Below are 21,627 nucleotides of genomic sequence, written 5' to 3' on the forward strand. Positions count from 1 at the left end.
TCTATCCATTTTTGGATAATTTAGTTTCAACCCCTCATCCTTGGATATTACAGAATATTAGCAAATTTAATTTATATGCTATAGACCCATATATTTTTCCAAAAAAAAAAAAATGTTATAGACCCATAGATGTCTATATTTTAAGCCTTTTTATGTTGTCAATAAAATTAAATGATCTTTCTATTATTCTGTTTGTGATTATGTCAAAATTTATCATTATTTTTTCAAAAATTCAGGTTCTTTAGAGTTACTAACATGAAGTATAATTTTTCGTTCTTTTTTTCTTTTTCTTTTTTTTTTTCTAGATTGTATTCTAAGTCTATACGACTTAAGGGTGAAAATTACATACACTGAATTTTTATCTTTCGTTGATGTGATGGAGAAAAGAGGTTTATATTTATATATTTCTAAATATTTAGTCATTGTGTTAGAGTGTAGTTTAGGAGGAATAAGAGAAACATGAGTTGAAATTTTATTATTGGACATGTTCATCGCTCTTGCTCTGGAGATATGTGAAAGAAGTTAATTGCGAGATGTGTTTCAACTGATGACATGCATGTCCCGAAATGCTTAGCTTGTATATTAGTGGACGTAGCAAGGTCAAATTCATACTCCCCTTTTTTATCATTGGTAAGATTTGAGCCCTTATAAAAGTCACTACATTTTTGCCTCTCTGGTATTGTAATTTTTGTATTGTTAAGTGTTTTCAATTTTTTTTTTTTTTTTTAATTTCAAACACCAATCTATTAAAATTTGCAGTGATAAAAATGTAATACAATATTATTCTTACATTATTAATTATTCATAAATCATACTTAGAATTCAAAATGGTGATGAGGTGATCTTGTCCATGCAAGGTTAGAGATGAAAAAAGTGTTAATCAAGGATCTACATGCAACATAATTATTTCATAGGAGAATAAAGGGTCTTAGTGCTATTGTGAAAAGCTTAGGGATGAAAATGAAATTATCATCATATAAAGTAAGCAGACGACGCAATTAGTGCGCGTGGGGGAATTGTTGTAATTTAATCTCACACGAATTTTCCAAGCAACATCCTCCTATTTTCCAAGCGTTTACCCATTTACATTTTATTTATTTATTTGATACATATAAATAAAAGGAGCTCTCAGTCTCTCACATTACACCTCAAAGCAAAAATCACAGACCACTGCCACATCACACATAATATATGGCACACTCTTCGCCGGAAAACTCATCGGCCAACCGCAAGAGGGCCGTCGACGGCCTGATTCTTGGCCGGAACTTGACGTGCCAACTAAGAGAGATGTTGAAAAACAGTGACGGAGGACATGGACCGCCGTCTAAGGTGGTTGCGGAGGATTTGGTGGTCAAGATCCTGGAATCGTTTAATGAGGGCATTTCCGTACTTGGATCCATGGATTCCGACGAGGTTTCTCAGCCGCCTTGCGACGGCCGGAAGTCGGAGGACATCTCTAGCGGTAGTTGCAAGACTTCTGCACCCAAAGATGGTAGAGGATGCTATAAGAGAAGGTAATTAATTCTTAATTATTCTCTAAATTTTACCCCAATCTTTTATGAAATATATATATATATATATATATATATATATATATATATATATATATATATATATGCCCGAGTTTTCAGGTACAACTATATATGTATCATATAAGTGATTAAATTGAATATTATTGATAATATAATAGTCTCAGTAATATTCAATATGCTAAGCAGTCTGTATATATAACTATATTTGATAGTACGAGTTTTAATTGACAAATTATATTTGATTTTTGCTATATATGTGTGCAACATGATGTTTATGCATTAGATTTTTACTATATATAAATACTGTCGAGATATTAGATTTTGGCATTATAATTATTTTAGTGTAAAGTTTTACTTTATAAATTAAATTAAAAATTTTATTATTTTTTAAGACTATATATGTGTGCGTTCGGCGTTGTCATAAAAATTTGATAAGTTATTTGTTGCTTTATTTATTTATTTTTTTGGAAAAATTAGATGACAACTATTAATTGAAAATTACATGTTGGGGATATTTTGGTCTTTTTAAAACTCTACGATGGTGACAACTGACAAGTTAAAGCAAGTGGATAGATGTGCTGTTGTTTATTAGCATCTCCTCATTTTTTCTAATCCGTTAATCAGATCATGATGTGCTCCTTAAGACCATTTTGCCCCTAATTAATCTACCTAATTTAAAACGTTTTAAATATAGAATCATGATGATCTTTATAAAGTTGAATTTGTTATATATATAGTTTAATTTCATTATTTATACAACATGCAACATGCATGAGGTCATAATTTTAAAAATTAATAAAACTCTCTATATATAATTTATTATTTATAATCTTGAAATTATTTTTATCGCAGAAAAACATGTGAGATATTGGTTAAAGATTCCCAAACCTTAGTAGATGATGGACATGCTTGGAGAAAATATGGACAAAAAGTTATCCTCAATACCCCATTTCCAAGGTTTGCTCTTATTCCACCTCAAATTCATTATTGTGATATTATTATTATTATTATTAATTATTATTATTATTATTTCACTTTTTATTTTCAACAATTTGTTAATTTAGTTTTATTGTGTGTGGGATTTACTCTTACAAGTGATTCAATTTAATTTATTTCTTTAAAAAGAAAATAATTATCTATAATTTTATTGTGTGTAGGAATTACTACAGGTGCACTCACAAATTCGATCAGAAATGCCAAGCAACCAAACAGGTGCAGAGGATTCGCGAAAACCCTCCCCTGTACCGCACAACATATAATGGCAATCACACATGCTTGAACTTCCAAAAATACCCTCAAATTATCTTGGACTCCACAGCACCTGGGGACTCTTCTTTTCTACTTTGCTTTGGGCAAAATGGTCAAAACAACAAGGAAGTTGAGAATCCAACTTTAATAAAGCAAGAAAACAAACAAGAGTTTGCTGAGAATTTGTACCATAATGTTCATCATAGCCAAATCCAAACATCAAGCTCCGGTTGTTGTTTGCCGTCCGATGACCGTCCGATGTCGTCGGCCCAGTGGGGGCCGGCGGCGTCGTCAGGGTCGGAATATGGGGACGTCAATTCTTCTGCAGGATGCACTCATGATGATTTGACTATGCAAATGATGAGCAATGTTGATGTTGATGATGATTTCACATTAAGGTTTTTGGCGGACTTCTGATCGAATTCTGCTAGCTTAATTAGCTTGTTCCTCTTATTAGCGATTTTGTCCTAATGTAAATTTGTTTTTAGTACTCTGATCAACGAGCTCTTAGTATATTTTGTCTTTACATTAGATATATTGATTATTCTCAAAGCGAAATCAGTATTAAGAGCTCATTGAAGTGTATATTTTCACTATATATATATAAAGTTCAAATATGCAACTTTTTTTTAAGAAGTCAATTGAACTTAATTATTGTTCACTCAAATATAATGATAGATTGCCAGCGAGTACACTGATGTAAATTATGTTTAGAGAAATGACGTTTAACTAAGTATACTTAGTACAAGCAAAACATAGTTAATTAATATGATTATATTCTATATATGGAATTAAAGCAAGTCTAGTTACTGGAGTTTGTACTAGCTTAGCTAGATTTCATTTATTTGAAAAGTATGCCCTTGGAAAATTATGTTGAAATACTCCGTAGTCTAAAAACATAATAAGTATCAATACAAGTTATGTCCTTGATTTTTGTCCTTTTTTTATATGCTAATAAATATATACATTTTGCTTTAATTGTTGTACATTCATTTGCATTGGACAAAATCACCCTTACACCGTTATAACACCGTTAGTTTTTAATATATCTACCGATCTTACCATACACCTACATCTATCATATCTTTTTCCTATTTTTAATTATCATTTTATTAAAATTATCATATAACAATTAATTTAATTATAAATTATATTTTAATTAAATATTTATATGAATGTTAAATTATATATGCGTATCATATACATACATACATATATATATATATATATATATATATATATATATATATATATATATATATTATTTGTGTATCCATATCAATATATCATATATATGAGTCTTAGCTTAGTATTATTTGTAAATTATTATTATATAAAAATATAATTTTTTATTATTATTATTTTTGATTTGATTACTATATTATTCAAAAATATGATAATTCAAAAGTATCATCACTTTAAGAAATTGCAAAACATAATTTTAATTAATTTTTTAAATTTTGTTACTTACAAATATTTTAATATTAGGCATAAGTTTTCGCGCATTGTACAAAATGCTAGTATTTAATATAAGAGGTGACTTTAAATTCCATTTAAAATTAAAATTAAGATAAAGGTGTCAATAAAGGTGAAAGGATAGTTTCCTCAAAAAAAAAAAAAAAAAAAAAAAAAAAAAAAAAAAAAGGTGAAAGGATAGTGCATGAGGTTGAAATGTTGAATTCAATGAAAAAGTTGATGTGCCGTGTTTATCAATAAAAATTAAAGTAATAATTATCAAATATGTCATTAGATACACATCAAAATGTAATTGAATTACAATCAAATTTTTTAAATGTATTGCAATTAAATTCTTCAACTTACCTTCTGCTCAGATGGTATGTGGTGACCAGGCCCGGCCCTGAGCAAGGGCGAGCTGGGCCCTTGCCCAGGGCCCACACTTGAAAGGGGCCCACCTTAGTTCACCGCTCCTTATATATATACTATGATGGTAGATAAGTAATTTATATACATTTCGGTCAAATGAAGTTAACGTAGCTTAGGTGGTTGGAGCTGTGGACCTTAATGTTGAGGTCCAGGGGTCGAATTCCCATGGCTTGATATATATATATATATGTATATATATATTAATATTATTATTGTTATTAACTTTAAAGCTTTTCACCCAAGACCAATTTAGGGATATTATATTATATATAGTATTAAAATTATAATTTATACAATTTAACTTTCCTTCACTACTCTTTAGAAGATGAATTTAGGAATATTATATAGTACGTATAGAATTTATTTCTATTTCTAACCGTATTTTTTGAATTGTAATTATGTGACTTTTTTATATTTTTATACTTATAATAGTGAGATTTATAATATAGATTGTTTTGTGATTTAAAACAAGTTTTGAATCTATTTCTATTTGAGTAATTTACTAATATTTAGAACATGTGTTATTTTGTGAACCTTATAATGATTTATGTATATGTAATATATTTTGTGTTTTAGTTATGAAATTATTTTAAAAGATAGTTTATTTTTTTTATGAATTATCTAATCAATGTTGTTTAGAAGTTCTATTATACGTCATTCTATTCAAATTAATCTAAAAAAGACTTGAAATTGATCTAACTAACTAAAAAAAAAAATATTTATAAATATGATACCAATAGAGAATATGCATGATTTATAATGTGTTTTCTATTCGAACTATTTTATCTAATTAATCATGTTTTATATTTTGTTATGAATATCATTTCTCACTTTTAAAGTGTTTTTGATTTATTGCATCAATAATTAAGATTTCATGTTTTACTCTTATTTGTAAGTTGTGTTTTATAATTTTGATTAATAATTACTTTATTTTTTATTATAATAACAATGTGATTGTCTATAAGTTTATTTGGTTTTAAATTTTTTATCTACTTTTATAAATTAGAATTCTTTATTTATGAAGTCACATATGCAATTATTGAATATTTTGTAATTTTTTTAAGCCAACAAAGGAAATTCATTTATAACTAACCAAAACATCTAGAGTTGTTTTCAATATTATTACTCTATATGCAAAATTGTTAAAAACTTGTATATCTTATTTCAAGTTATTTGTAATTAATATACTTTTTATGTAGTTATGCAAATATATATTAATTTCATGTAGGGCCCATTTGTGTTCCTACGCCCCGGGCCTATAAAATGATAGGACCGGCCCTGGTGGTGACTTCTTCCATGTGAAAGGTCATGAGATTGAGCCTCAAGTGGAGACTAAAGTCAGTAACATAAGCTCTTAAGTAAGAGCTTATTTTGAAAAAGTTAGGAGCTTCCTAACTTTTTTCTATCTTTATCCTTATTATTTTAAATAAATGACATCTTTTATCCTTCAGAGTTAAAAGTCTTTTGGCATTTTTTTTCTTCTCTTATATTTTCATTCATATTCTTCCGCAACTCTTCACCACCCCCAACAACTCCTTAAAGTTCTAACTCCAATCGTCCGTTCATAAATAAATGACATCCTTTATCCTTACCAATTAATAACTTTTTTTTATTTTGTTTTAATTTAATACATATCTCATATATATTATTATAAAAACAAAAACTTTTTTTATAAATTAAATATATCTCATATATTTAATAATATAAAAACAATATAATAATCACATCATTTAAATTTTATGAAAATGTCCTTTTTAGTCTTTTACATTTATCCGCTAATCAAAAAGCTAATTTTACCAAACACTTTTAAGCAATAATCAGCTAGTTAACAGCTCTTCAGTTATCAGCTTTTAGCTTTTCAGCTTTCAGCTAGATTTGCCAAACATAGTCAAAGTGTATATTAATAATTAATTTTACATTTCTTTTATTTCTTTATTCATCAAGATGAGAACAATAGTTCTGGGAATAATCGTATTATTAATCATTCATAATGTTTGAAGTACACGAAAATATGTATTTTTAAGAATACAAAGAATTTTCCGCACGGGCTTAGCTCAATGGTTTAGTGGGCAGTATTTGGGAGAAGAATACAAAGAATTCTAGTTAATATAGGAATGGTAAATGATAATATTCCCAATAATACATAGAGAACTGAGGGAGAATGAATTCTAGTGTGCCTAGAATACATAGTCCTAATACGCCTTGAAAGGTTCTCTAGGTATAGGTATGAAATGTACCAGATGACTTACTATAACTCAATTTTTTTATATAGTTGTACACTTGTACCTACTAACACCATAATTTATTTTTCCGTCTATTTTTTTTTTTTTTAAATTATCATTTCTCTAGAAGTTAGTTTTTAGATTATTGCTACTATCGTCACACCACCACCACCAACCACCAGTCACCACACAACAACCACATTACCACAACACCATCCACTATGACCACCATACCACAACAACTATCACTATCACCACCACCACCACCATCACCATCACCGCCACCGCCACCACACCACCACACCACTACCATCACCACCATTTATTATTGTTGTTGTTGGTGGTGGTGGTGGTTGTGGTGTTATTATTAGAAAAAATGGTGATTTTAGTCCATCAATTATATTCATATTGTAGACTCGGTCCATTAATTATTATCATACACATATTTTAGTCTACCATTAACAAATTATGTTAATATTAATAATGCATTTTAAATTTTCAAATTATTGAGGAATACCATAGTCATTTTGTATTAAATAATTAATTAGTCGTTGAGTTTTACATATATATATATATATATATATATATATATATATATATATATATATATATATATATATATATATATATATATATATATATATATATACATTTTTGTGCCATTGGAGTGTATGTAGCTAAAAATTCAATATTTTGATTTTTAAGTTTACTAAATATTATTTGATACGGGTAATTCTCGCGTATGTACGGTGTATGTAAAATGTATGAAAAATATATAGAGTATACAAGAAGTAGCTCAGGATCTCTTTTATTCATTGATGTTCATATTTGTAGAGAGAAGGAAGAACATTTAGAGAGAGAGAGCTCTAGGGAGGAAGAGGGGAAGGAACTCCCTAACTTGGAGGGCTAAGACCCTATTTATAGGATCCAGAGTTGGCGGGTTGACCTTGACCCATTGACCCTGGCTCGAACCGTTTGACCCGACCCAACCAGGAGCACGGAGCAAACGTGGAGCCTAAACCCGGGGTATATTCTCCATCATTATTAGTTGAAATAAATATTACGAATTTAAGTATGTTGTTTTCATGTCAATAAGTTAGAGTGAGTCTTCAATCTATAAGCACTTTTAATTCATATATATGTCATTTCCATTTTCTTTAAAAAAAAAGAGTAGTGATTATACCACAATTGCATTTTCAATTTTCCATTTGCAACAACACATCACACACACACACACACACACACACACACACAAAAGCATATTAGATCATAGCAAATCTTCATTACAAATGAAGAGAATAGGATCGGTATATATCTGTGTGTGTGTGTGTGAAAAACTACTAATGTTTTTCAATAATTTGCGAAATTGAAGTGTAATGTTAATTTTTAGCTACATTCCAATGACAAAAAAATGTGTTTATCAAACTCAATGATTAATTAATTATTTAATACAAAATGATCGATATAGATAAAAAAAAAATGACTGTGGTGTCCCTCAATAATTTGAAATTTTAAAATGCATTATTAATATTAACATAATTTGTTAGTGGTGAACTAAATTTGTCACTTTACACATAATTAAATCAAACAATTTTATGTATTATATAATAATTCATGGATTGAGTCTACCTATCATATAGCTATAATTAATGGACTAAAAACATTAATTTTATTTATTATTATTATTATTATTATTATTATTATTATTATATAACAAATAATTGTATTTACATTTTCTTGAAAATAGATCAAATAGACAAAATACAATTTATTAAATTTCACCCAAATAGAAAAAGTAATTTTCTAACATGAGGTCATCAAACACTAGAAAATTTGTGCAGACTGTTTTTTTCCGGCAATCGCCGAAAAGTCGCGGACAAAATCGAGGCCGTGCAGCGCCCAAACCAGCGCCACCGAGGAAACGAAGACGGCCACCGGACCAATCATCCACAACAACACAGGAAACGCCATGCAAAGCGCCCTGTTGCCCACCACGGCCAGCTTGAAACCTCGTTCCAGCACCGTCTGCGTGTACGACGGCGAGGCGGAGAAGTCGCCCCCCACCGCGTTGACCAAGAAGTTGGCGTCGATCAAGCAGGCGATGGCCATGGAGCTGCACATGAAGCTGGCGAGCAGGAAGATGGCGGCGCAGGCGAATTTGAGGACGATGAGATGGGCGGAATGTAGGCCAAGTAGTGGGCCGTGGAAGAGGTGGGAGGCGGCGTTGAAGGCGTTGTTGGTGAGAGCCGCCAGTGAAAGGACGATGATCACTGTGATTGTGGCCGTCAGGATTGACGCCATTAATGTGTTTCTCAGGCTTTGCACCGCTAACATACCCTTCTTGTCATTTCCCTACATGGATCGGAATTCAATTCGCTACTGTTACAATAATATATACATACGTACTTTCATCCTCCATATAATCAATATAAATATTTGAGAAAATAGTTAAATAGACCCCCGAATTTTAGTTGAAAAGTTAATTAGCCCTCTAAGCTTTTTAAATGTGTAATTATATCTATTAACAATTTATTTTGATGCAATAAAGTCCAAAAATCGATTAATGACTATCACAGGTGATTAGGGTTCCGACCACTCTCCGACAAAATTTCAGGTAAAAAAGTGATCGGTGACCTAATAACGGTTGCCGGTCACAGAGAAGGAGACCAAGGTTGACTTCTCCACCGAAGGCAGCCACTGTAGAAGGCGACCCAATGAAGGCGACCTTGGTCTCCTTCGATCTTCGTGACCGGTGATTGTTTGTTGGTCACTTTTTGCCTAAAATTTTACCGAAGGGTGGTTGGAACCTTAATGACCTGTGATAGCAGGTCATTAATCGGTTTTTGAATTTCATTGCATCAAAATAAATTGTTGATAGATGTAATTTCACTTTTTAAAAAGTATAGGGAACTAATTGACTTTTCAGCTAAAGTTCCAAGGTCTATTTGACAATTTTCCCTAAATATTTTGTTTCTCATCCTTTGCCTTTGGAAGAATAAAATAAAAATGAATTTGGTAATTGCCACGTCATCTAATTACCCGGTCAACAAGTTACTTTTTTAATTTGCACGGTTCATGGACGGGATTGTAACTTTTTTTTTTTTTTTTTTTTTTTTTTTTGGAATTGAATAGTCTATTGCAGTTTAGTGTGTAATTCAATAATAACGTATTTAATCTGTATTCTTTTAATTTTCATGGAATTAAAATTACAAGAAAGAAAAATATAATGGACAATTAGATGTCAACTAACCTTGATTCCCCTCTCGAATGACTAACTTTTTACCATATATTAATGGGCAGAAAACCACGAAAATGCCCAACAACTACTACTTGACCAAAGTTACAAACCACTTTCTAGGTTAGTTAGAAAGATTGACCAAGAATTTTGCAAATTTTCAAAGTGGTGTGATTGTTAGTTTCTAATTAATTGGGTGGTTAGAAATACTCATTTTTAAACTCACAATTTGTAACTCCTTTAAATGACTATATATATATATATATATATATATATATATATATATATACTCCCTCTGTCCCATTTTATGTGTCTTACTTTCCTTTTTAGTTTGTCCCAAAATGTTGTCCACTTTCCAAAATTGAACATCACCATCATTATACTTTTTTCAAATTACCCTTCTAGCTTTTGCTTTCTTTATTGTTTTTATTTCCAAAAGTGAAAAAGTGAGGGGCATAATTGGAAAGTGCATAACATTTACTTTAATTCATTAAAAAGCGTGCAAAAAGTAAATGAGACATCCAATTCGGGACGGAGGGAGTATATATATATTACATAAAATTAAATAAAACCTAGCATGGATGGGACAACTCAGCCAAATGAGTTAAACTGTTGATTTGATAATTTTAAGAATTATCTTTTTGAATTGAGTTAGTCACATGGTTGCAATAGGCGCTAGGCGCTAGTCGGGCGGTAAAATAGCGCCTAACGCCTAAACGGCCTAGGCGGGGCCTAAGCAGCCTAGGCGGCTAACTGAAAAAATGAAAACAGTGCATGTGTGTAGGTGCATATATGTCATATTATACATACATACATACATAGGTGCATATATATATATATATATATATATATATATATATATATATATATATATATATATGTCATATAAATGAAAAAAATTAGCAAGGTCGAATCGGCCGGGTTAACTCGGCTAACTCGACAGAAATTGACGAGTTAACTCGGCGTAATCGGCCGAGTTAGGCGCTAGGCGGCCGAATTAGGCGCTAGGCGGACGCCTAGGCGGCCGGTCTCCTAGGCGGGAGCCTAGGGGTGAAATCGCCACGGCCTAGGAGCGCCTAGCGCCTAGGCGCCGATTACTTGGTGCCTAGGCGGGATTTTTGTAACCCTGATTAGTAGTGATGAGCAATTTAGGCGAGTTTATTTCGTTGTGACAAATATAAAAGAAGATTAAAGGGGGTGGGGTCGGGGCTTGCCTGATTGTAATCCTGAAGCCAGGACCTCCGCTTGAGCATGTTGAGGCCGATGGTGGTGGCGGCGGGTTTGTGCTTGAGGCGGTGGCAGAGATAGGCATGGTAGCCGATGGTGAGGGAGAGACTCAAGGGAACCAAGATGGTGTCCAAGAACAAAATGAATGCCATTTTTCATGCCAACTAACTAACTAGGATATATTCACTCCATCTGCAGATCGATCAGATCAGATCAGAGTGTATTATATCGTGGGCGGGTTGGTATGTGTAGTCAAAAGGTTAGAGAAAAGCAGCCAAATATATTTTAATGTTTGTGTTGTTGGAGGATGATAAGATGTATGTGTTGCTTTAATGTGGTGCGTGCATGCTTAGTGGATTTCAAACTCATCCCATCATCAAGTTAGTAGAAGTTGTGTCAAGACCACCATCCTTATAACATATTATCTGATCCGAGTACTTGGTCCATTTCGTTATATTATATCTTAGACCTCATGAATTCGATGTTCATGAAAAGATAAATTGAGTCAATTTTAAGACTTAACATTTCTGCACACAAAAAGTCCAATCAAAGCCCAACTCTTAATAATTCTCTCACCATGTCTGCTCGAAACAAGTTTTAAGTAGAAACTCTCATCTACTATACTAATTTTCTGAAAGCAATGAATCACAATTTTTATTTTTATTTTCTTTCTTTTTTATCAATCAAATCACAAACTTAGCAAATTAAATGTTTTACTCCATAAGAGTTTATATATATGCATATATCATTTTCCAAATGGTTAACCTCTTTTGGGGGATAGGGACTTAATTGCGTCCAAGTGGCATGGTTTGTTTGCATCCCCATCCACTTAATTCTCTCATCTATCTTATGTATTACTCCTACCATATATACTTTGCAAAAAGCATCACCAATAATTCACTATACTATTCTTGTTGGATGCATGTATGTCCTTCAACATCAGCTTTTTTTATTAGGTACATTTCATCATACATTTTAATTAATTAATCGTTCCTTTGTATCTATAATATAAATTCTTTCTTTACCTCTTAAACATATCTCATTATTGGTTGATGTGTTGCAATTATAGTATTTTGGTATTCATAATATAATGTATCATATTCAATTTTACTATTACATAGTCATTAACAGCCTAGCTCACAATGTAAGTATTGATAATTTACAACTCTTTTTTAATTTAATTGCTCCATATAAATTAAACATAAATTAACTTAATTGGTCTCTCACGATTTAATACTCCGTAGATATGATTGGTATCTCAAGATTTTCCATTACAAAAATCAAACCACCTTAAAGTAAAAAGGTGAAATTAAAGGTGACAACAAAGTGACATACACATGCAACTATAGTCGCTAGCCCTAGTGAGTATTGCTATATGAACAACAGACTAAAGCCTCACCCTTTTAAAACAAATTCTTTCCATAGATCGACTTAATGGGCGTTAAATTATGTTGTATTTTGACCTAGGATGTTTTAATTAATTTTTAAAAATGAATTATACTTTTAATTTTTTTTTAATAAATAAAATAAGGATTACCGTACCAATGACCTTGTGGTCTAGTGGCATGAAGTGACTCGATTTTCTAAATGAGAGGTCATGAATTTGAACCCAGTGAGAACGGTAACTATGAACAAATCCTACATTGTAACAAACCACACTAAAAAAAAAAAAAAAAAAAAAATGGGGATGTGCCACTCAAGTGTTATTCTTGAGAGTAATACACTTATTACTTTTGTAACAAAAATATCTCAAATTTTGTTAATGGTGAACAATAGGAAGCAACGTTCCACTTTGATTTTTTTATTTTTTATTTTATTTTTTGGGTAATGAAATTATCAAATTCCTTTAGATGACATCTTCTTTTATCAAACCATAATTAAGGGGTGTATTCAATCATGACTTTCATAGAGTTTTAAAGACTTTTATGAACTTTAAAAGTTTGAAGGTATTCAATTCAAACTTTTAGAGAGTCTTTAAAAGTCAGGCGGTATTCAATCAAGATTTTTAAAGAGTCTTTAAAAGTCGTGTGGTATTCGATTAAGACTTTTAAAGAGTCTTTAAAAGTCATGTGGTATTAAAAAAGTTATGAACTTCTGTAGACTTTTTAATTTTAAGACTTTTGGAGACTTTTCATTCTCAAATATAAATAGTTGAAATCCAACCATCAACCCCAAGATTTCAAAATTTTCTTTCTAACAACTTTGAATATTTTCTCTCTCTATTTAAACTCTATTATTTTCTCCATATTTAAACTTTATAAACCTATCTAAATTCAATAAAATTATTTTTTTCTTCATTATCCTATATTTTTCTCACTATGACTATGTGGTCTAATGGTATCCGTGTTGGACTTCCATTTGGAAGATTATGAGTTCGAGCCTCAGTGGAGGCGTTATTGGTTCTTTGTGTTTCAGTAGGTTGAGAAAGTATATGAACAGATACTACAATGTAATAGAGCCAGTAGTTTTCAAAAAAAAATCCTATATTTTTCTCATACCTAAACTTTACCAATTTTCTCTCTCTCCTAAACTTTATAATCTTTATCTAAAAATTCGAAATAATATTATTTTTACTTCATTATTGCTTGTTTATATTGATTTTTATTTTTTCTATGAATTTTTTATCCCTAACTTTCTCTAATTCTCCCTAAATACATGAAAAAAGCAAATTTTTCTATCTTCAAATTTTAATATATGTTTCATAATATTCATATAAATACTTATATATTTTGATTTTAATTTTGATTTTTTTCTGTTTATATTCGTTTTATATATATATATATATATATATATATATATATATATATATATATATATATATATATATATATATTTTAACAACAAGTTACTACAAATAGCGAACTACTGTTCGCAACAACAATTTGTGATTGCTAACAGTAGCACCTTATTGTTGTTCGCAGTCTCAAATTGCTATTGCAAATAATAGTTCTTTGCGTGATGCCTAGCAATATATCAAGTATAATTTTATATAAATATTATTAATATTAGATTTTTATTTTTTATTTATGCAACTTGTAATTATATTTTTAAATATTTAATTTGATCAATTATTTTATTATAAATTTTATTGTTCAATATTGTTATGAATTTCTAATGAAATAATTTTTTTTTTGTTGATGTTGATTAATAATATATATATATATATATATATATATATATATATATATATATATATATATATATATGTATGTATATAAAAGTAATTAGAAGTCTCGACATACTATGGATAAAAATAATAATGTTGAGAATGTTGATGTGGGTGAAGAACTATATAATAAGAAGGATTTTATGATATATTATAAAAGTTTTGTAAGAAAATTATAAATGATAAGAATCAAAATCATTGAAAGTTTGTAAGGATGTATTCAATTAAGAATTTCAATGACTTTTGTAGACTTTTTAAAATAAAAAGTTGATAAAAGTCTATGAATGTTTTTTATATATACTTTTATAGAGTCTAGTAAAGTTTTGAACGACTCTATGAAAGTCAATCAAAGTTTATTAAAATCTATCATTTTAAAAGTCTTTAAAACTCTACAAAAGTCATGATTGAATACACCCCCTAAGATTCCTTCTCTCCATCTTCATTTGAAAATTTCATTTTAAACCAACAAGTTTTATTTATTTTTTATTTGACAAAAATAGTGTGAAAATAAGATATTTTATTAATTTTTTATTATTAAATAAATGATCTTTAATTGCTATTTTATTATTATAAATAATATTTATTAAAAATGTTTGCTTAAATATTACAGTAATTAATATTTATTAAATTCACTTATTATATAAATAATAAATCATTATTATGAATTGTACTTAAATACTCATGTTTTTAATTTAAAATCATTTTACTTAATATCACTTAATAGTTTTTTTTTTTTTTTTTTTTGAAAAGCCACCATTGAAGGTGATTATATTAGAGATAGGCTGCAATAAAATTCGGTGGGGTAATATCCCAGTACATCGAATGAGTCTGTGCAAAAGCATGCGACGCTAATGAATGCGCCATAAAATTTTCTAATCTAGGAATGTAAATAACTGTGCATAAATTAAAAGACGACAAAATAGTCTTGCATCCATCCACGATATAGCCAATGTATGTTCGCATCCGTGTGGCTTGTGTTGTTAAGTGGTGTTGTAGATTACGGCAATCCGTATGTAGTTGTACCGCGAGCAATCCTTTATCCTTCAACCATGATAATGCCTCCTTACATGCCAAAGCTTTTGCCATTAATGGGGATAGACAATGAGGTAGCCGCATGTTGAAGCATGCCATAAACTCCCCTTCGTTTGAGACTACAACCGCGCCTGCCGTTGCCGTTCCATCCGACGCGTGGAATCCGACGTCGACGTACACTCTCGGCAGCACACCTCCAGCCGTGGCAGTAGGCACAGTATGTACCACCGTGGCTGGTCCTCCCTGCACTGTGCTCCATGCTTGCCACGCAGATGTCGCCGCATTCACAACCCGTTTGGGCATCGGTAGAGCATGCTCCCATACTGCTTGGTTCCTTGCCCGCCATATATAATAGAGAACCGCTGTTGCCATAATAAATTAATTATTGGTGAGTTCTTTCATAATCTCAAGAAACCAAGCCTCAAAAGAATCAGCCATAATATGCATAACAGGCAATGTAGATTAATTGGTTAATAATATACAATTTTACTAAATATTTATCCACAAATATATAATATTATCAATTGGTTAGATTAATTAACAAAATTAGTAAACTGCTATATAATTTAGTAATTGCTAATGGTAAAACAAAATCGTAACAATAAATTGTTTTATCATATTATTTGGGCTGTTGGGGGTTAATCTCTTGCACAATTTGCATTTGATAAAAGGTTTAGCTTATCAGTCAATTTTGACTTATTTGATCACTATTAAATGTTTGACTTTATTAAATAGTCAATATAAGTGTTTGATTATTAATTAGTTTTTTGTAATAGCTTATTGCTCAAAAATATAAAAATTCAAAAGGCTGCTTAAAGTAGGTTTTTGGGAAAAAAAAAATTATATCCTTAATGATTATTTTGCATGTAATCAGCTATCAGCTATCAACTAACAACTAATTTACCAAATATTTTTCTATAACTAGATAATCTTATTGGCTAGTTAAATCCGCTAATTCATTTCACTAACAACTATTTCCCAAAAATCATTAATTTTTTTTTTTTCAATCCTCTAAGTTTATATTGATTAGAAATTAGATACTAAAGATATTTAGGGGCCGTTTGGTTCATGGAATGCTAGATTACCTTAGGGAATGTAAGATTACCTTAGGGAATGTTAGATTCCTGTGTTTGGTTAAAATTGAGGTATGTAATATAATCATGTTTGGTTTAGGGTTATCTTTTATATATATATATATATATATATATATATATATATATATATATATATATATATATATATATATATATATATATATCCTTAACATATTTTCATATATTTTAATAAATTTAATAATTAAATTAAATAAATAAGATAACGGTATCATATATAATTACATGATTTTGAAATATTAACTAAAATCTTGAACTTGAAAACAAAATTATTTTATATGCTAACATAACGTAATAAAAAATATATAATATAATTACAGCAATAATAATAATAATAATAATAATAATAATAATAAGCTAACATAAAATATATATCTTTAAATAATTAGAATTAAAATGACAAAATTCATAAATATGCAAAGTTATCTTACATTACCTAACAAAATGAAGGGAATCACATTCCCTTCAAAATCCTATGTGGAGGGAATGTTACATTCCCTGAGAATGTTATATTCCCTCAGAGAAAATGAACCAAACATAAGAATGTAAGCTCGGGAATGTCACATTCCCTTGGTCAAATAATATAACCTGAACCAATCCCCCCGTCAGATCAACACGATAGCGGAAAACAACCCTAGATGTAAAAAGAAAAAGAAAAAAAAAAGGTGGAAAACGACACCGTTTTGAAATGTTAAGTTTCAGTGCACCGTTGTTTTCGTCCACCGGTCTTGTGGAGACACTTTTTCCAGAGAAGTCTCGTCTTAATCCTCCTCCTCCATAACCACCACCGCCAACTGCCGGCACCGGCGTAGAGAACTAGCAAGCTACTGATGAAAGGGAAAAGCGCCCGCTTTTGGGTCGGATTTATACTGCTCTTACTCTATGCCCATAGCTCAGTGAGAGATGTCTCTGCTTCAGTTCACGAGTATCGAAATGAGCGCTTCATTCCAAAGTCCAACGCCTTCTTCTTCCATGGCGGCACCGAAGGCCTCTTCGCTTCCAAGCTCAAGAACTCATCTGCTAATTCCTCCATTGACAAACCCCTCAAAGGAAAATCCTTCATCAGGTCTCTCTCTCTCTCTCTCTACTTTAGTAACTCACTAGTGCTCAACTTTATATGTATGATTCTGTGTTTCAGCCTTTATACTTGTCTGTGTCGATTTATTCTGTGATTAGATGATGTGGTTTTAACCTTAAAGATTGGATTTTTACAATGGATTTGAGTGTTGGATCGTGGGTTTGCATTTTATGCCGTGCGCCTAGTCATCTGTTAGTCTGGGATGTTTTTTGTGCTTGAAGAAAACGAAATTTGATTTTTTGTGAGGATCCGGTAGATTTTGAGGATCATTGGATGCTAGGAGTTCCTGTCCGGTTGGATTTCACACTTGTAGTTGGATTTTGCAGGTTTGAAGATGTTACCTTTGTGAGGAAAAAAGAATCCATTGATAGTAAAAGTAAGATGCAGAGTAAAAATGGTTTGATTGAGGCCATCATTCTTGAGGTGAAAGACAGAGAGAGAATCGGAGACGCGTTTTCAAACTCTAATGCTATATGTTGCACTAAACAGCTTTCCGAAGATAAGTTCTGTACTGTAGGAGAGGTTGTAATAAAGATAAACCCCGACAACCCAGAGTGGCCGAAACGGATCCAGATATTCTTTGAAGGAGATCGCCAAGAAGCTAAGATGGATCCCCAATCAGTCGAAATAAACACTACGGGCATGTACTATCTCTATTTCATGTACTGCGATCCCCAACTCCAGGGTACAGTTATACGAGGAAGAAGCGTGTGGAAAAACCCTGACGGTTATTTGCCTGGGAAAATGGTCCCTTTAATGACCTTCTATGGAATTGCATCTTTAGCTTATCTCGTTCTTGGTCTATTCTGGTTCCTAAGGTTTGTCCAGTACTTGAAGGATGTCATTCAGCTGCATTCTCACATTACGGTTATTATTGCTCTTGGCATGGTTGAGATGGCCCTCTGGTACTTTGAGTATACGAATCTTAATTCTACGGGAAACAGGCCAATGGCAATTACACTCTGGGCAGTAACAGTTAGTGCTGTAAAGAAGACCTTGTCCCGTGTGCTTCTTTTGGTGGTCTCTATGGGATATGGTGTTGTCAAGCCTACGCTTGGTGGTGTAACCTCTAAAGTATACCTTTTAAGCCTGGTTTATTTCATTGCTTTGGAGGCACTTGAACTTGTTGAACACCTGGGGAATATCAACGACTTCTCCAAAAAAACTAGGTTATATTTGGTATTGCCTGTTGCATTCTTGGATGCCTGGTTTATTTTGTGGATTTTTTCATCATTATCAAAAACACTAGAAAAGCTCCAGGTAAGATTTTGGTTTCAAATCCTTGTCTTTACCTTTTATTCAATCTTTAAAGTACTGATTAATTTTATTCTGGATAGATCAATCTCCTTGCATCCCATAAAGATTGAACTTTGTATAATTAAGTTTATTCTAATATTCCCATGCCTGCAATACACATCCCTTGACTCCCATCATTAACTTTGTTCTTTGATCCTAGTCAATTTTCGGTTAAAATGCATAAATTTTGGAGAATATATTAAGCATTAACAATTGCCCTTAGTTCTGCGCTTACAAGTGTCATATCACCATTTCATGGTCACATGCCTGAAGTTTTCTCTTTGCTGAAACTGCTTGTTCAAATAGAAAGCAAACTTTCACTTGGCTTATGCACAAGTACCGAATAATGCATTAAGGATGGCAAATAATTGTGTGGACCATAACAAAAAGTACATTTTTAATATACTAAAAGTACATTATTCGTGTACTGAATGTACATTATACAAAATAATGTACTTTGACTACTTTCCCTGAATACAATGAACATTTTTAATATACTAAAATGTAGTGGAGCGGTTTTTCTTCTTTTGAAATGTTTCTCATAGTTCTTGCTTTCATCAGTTTCATGGTTCTATTATCCTTTGTAATGCAGGTGCGAAAGAGCATTGTAAAGCTGGATCTCTACAGAAAGTTTACCAACTCCCTCGCAATCTTTGTGCTGCTCTCCATTGCTTGGGTTGGCTACGAGGTAATTTTTTCCACTGCTAATTATTCCCAACAATTTCATGGCATCAATGGGTTGTCTTTAGTGTCACGCAGTGAGAAGAATCTATGGGGATGGCCATGTTAAATAACAGACAACTTGTTAATTCTCTTTTTTGTTTTTAATCTCCTGCTAATATTACATCTGCAAATCATGATGATCTCCAATGTCTGATATGTTGGCTCAGCTATACTTCAATGCAAGTGACCCATTAAGCGAGTTGTGGCGATTTTCTTGGATAATTCCTGCTTTTTGGACAGTCCTAGCATATTGTTTGTTGGTGGTTATATGTGTTCTTTGGGCTCCTTCACGTAATCCTACCAGGTACATTTTCCTGATAGAGGCCTTACTTCATCTCTCTTTTAGTCACATTACCAATTGCTTTGTTGACTGATAGACAGAACTAACGTCTGTCCCAATTTTATTGACAATTTCTTGTTATCGGTTTCACATTTGCATAGAATGTTAAACTGATTGTAGCTAAGTGATTCTTGAAATCCTTATATTGTTCTCATATGCTGCTGCTTTGGATTCCTCTACGCTCCATCTGATTATGGGCAAACAGTATATTACTTCTGCAAGAAAATAAATGAAAACGGGAAAGTAATATGTAGAGGTGTGATATTGTGTATCACTAATTGAAGTATGTGCTCCATCTCAACTAAAAGCCTAAGCTGATAGTTGGATTGCACATTAATGGCTATATACTCAACACGCCCCCTCACGTGTGTGGTGGGTTCCAGGCTCTGATACCAAATTGAAGCATGTGCTCCATCTCAACTAAAAGCCTAAGCTAATAGTTGGATTGCACATTAATGGCTATATGCTCAACATCACTGACGATAATATCTCGGTTAAATTTAACTTTACTGTCTGAATACTAGATATGCATACTCTGGGGACAGCACAGATGACTTTGATGAAGAGGCTATTGCGCTGACAAGCGTGGTGAGGGTGGTTGGCGACACCGGAGCCAAGCTCGAAAGGAAGGAAAAGAAGGGGTCCGCGTCAACTGACCACTTAACCGAGCGAGAAGATCTCGAAGAGGACAAGCGAGAATAGATGGATAGTACGTAACTACTGCACTGACCCCGATGGATATCGAGCATCATTTTCTTGCTAGCAAGATGTAAGGTATCAGGAAAACTTTGATGGGGTAGTTTATGTACAGAGGTGGTGGAATTTGTATAGTGAAACCTCACAAGTGAACTTCAATGACTGATCCCCTCTCTTGCATCATGCCAATGATTCAAATCTCACTTTTCTGTTGCATTTTACCCTTACTTGGAAGTTGATCAATGGTCAGATGGGTTAAACCACACTAAAAGATTGGGTCTCTGCACCACCAATACTCTGTTATAAATTAAGATTGGGTTAGAGTCACTCAATTGGATTATAATGCATATGGATTCAACCGCACTACAAAATTGAATCTAATCAATTAGTTAGTTTAATTCATGGTCTTATAAATTCATATGTTCTTTTTTATTTTATTAATGTGAGACTCTTAATAGGTACCTATGCCACGAGGCAACTAAAAATTTTCCACGATTTTCACGTTGGAAAAAGTCATTTTCTAGTGCTGCATCACAAATTTATTAGATATACCAACCCACCCTATACCGTACTTTTATTTGTTTCACTCTTTGATACATTTCTTCTTTAAAATAAAACACGTGTGCACACAATATATATATATATATATATATATATATATATATATATATATATATATATATAATTTGGTTCAAATGCGGCGTTGCACTTTCATGAGGTCGTGCAAACTCATCTAGACCATTGGATACGCTCAGATCAACGGTTGAAAATCAATGAAATGAAAAAAACATAGTGGCATTTTGATAATTCTTCACCATGTATATTTCAGTGGTGCA

At 31.7% G+C, this 21,627-nt stretch overlaps 3 protein-coding genes across 3 annotated transcripts; 2 read left to right on the forward strand and 1 right to left on the reverse strand.

The window, feature by feature from the left end:
• The first annotated feature begins 1,136 nt into the window (after positions 1 to 1,136).
• On the forward strand, positions 1,137 to 3,431 carry LOC109180977 (probable WRKY transcription factor 70). The gene is made up of 3 exons (XM_019330709.1): positions 1,137 to 1,514; positions 2,385 to 2,489; positions 2,690 to 3,431. The coding sequence occupies exons 1-3, from the start codon at positions 1,192 to 1,194 to the stop codon at positions 3,195 to 3,197; spliced, it is 936 nt and encodes a 311-aa protein (XP_019186254.1). The 5' UTR covers positions 1,137 to 1,191; the 3' UTR covers positions 3,198 to 3,431.
• A 5,194-nt stretch (positions 3,432 to 8,625) lies between these two features.
• On the reverse strand, positions 8,626 to 11,594 carry LOC109181014. Its single transcript, XM_019330763.1, has 2 exons — positions 11,336 to 11,594; positions 8,626 to 9,238 (listed from the first exon to the last, which is right to left on the reverse strand). Exons 1-2 carry the CDS (start codon positions 11,498 to 11,500, stop codon positions 8,711 to 8,713), a joined length of 693 nt encoding a protein of 230 aa, XP_019186308.1. The 5' UTR covers positions 11,501 to 11,594; the 3' UTR covers positions 8,626 to 8,710.
• A 5,770-nt stretch (positions 11,595 to 17,364) lies between these two features.
• On the forward strand, positions 17,365 to 21,010 carry LOC109181725 (transmembrane protein 87B-like). The gene is made up of 5 exons (XM_019331622.1): positions 17,365 to 17,724; positions 18,063 to 18,996; positions 19,625 to 19,720; positions 19,923 to 20,059; positions 20,620 to 21,010. Exons 1-5 carry the CDS (start codon positions 17,489 to 17,491, stop codon positions 20,795 to 20,797), a joined length of 1,581 nt encoding a protein of 526 aa, XP_019187167.1. The 5' UTR covers positions 17,365 to 17,488; the 3' UTR covers positions 20,798 to 21,010.
• The last annotated feature ends 617 nt before the right edge of the window (positions 21,011 to 21,627 follow it).

Source organism: Ipomoea nil, unplaced genomic scaffold (assembly GCF_001879475.1).
Source record: "Ipomoea nil cultivar Tokyo-kokei standard unplaced genomic scaffold, Asagao_1.1 scaffold1043, whole genome shotgun sequence".
Taxonomy (NCBI): domain Eukaryota; kingdom Viridiplantae; phylum Streptophyta; class Magnoliopsida; order Solanales; family Convolvulaceae; genus Ipomoea; species Ipomoea nil.

What these genes read in the sequence shown, in the direction of transcription:
- LOC109181725 (XM_019331622.1), top strand. Translation starts at nt 17,489, where the DNA reads ATGAAAGGGAAAAGCGCCCGCTTTTGGGTCGGATTTATACTGCTCTTA. An exon ending in AAACACTAGAAAAGCTCCAG is followed by an intron (nt 18,997 to 19,624) that starts GTAAGATTTTGG and finishes TTTGTAATGCAG; the next exon opens with GTGCGAAAGAGCATTGTAAA. An exon ending in TTGCTTGGGTTGGCTACGAG is followed by an intron (nt 19,721 to 19,922) that starts GTAATTTTTTCC and finishes ATGTTGGCTCAG; the next exon opens with CTATACTTCAATGCAAGTGA.
- LOC109181014 (XM_019330763.1), bottom strand. Translation starts at nt 11,500, where the DNA reads ATGGCATTCATTTTGTTCTTGGACACCATCTTGGTTCCCTTGAGTCTC. An exon ending in GGCTTCAGGATTACAATCAG is followed by an intron (nt 9,239 to 11,335) that starts GCAAGCCCCGAC and finishes CGATCCATGTAG; the next exon opens with GGAAATGACAAGAAGGGTAT.
- LOC109180977 (XM_019330709.1), top strand. Translation starts at nt 1,192, where the DNA reads ATGGCACACTCTTCGCCGGAAAACTCATCGGCCAACCGCAAGAGGGCC. An exon ending in AGAGGATGCTATAAGAGAAG is followed by an intron (nt 1,515 to 2,384) that starts GTAATTAATTCT and finishes TTTTTATCGCAG; the next exon opens with AAAAACATGTGAGATATTGG. An exon ending in CTCAATACCCCATTTCCAAG is followed by an intron (nt 2,490 to 2,689) that starts GTTTGCTCTTAT and finishes TATTGTGTGTAG; the next exon opens with GAATTACTACAGGTGCACTC.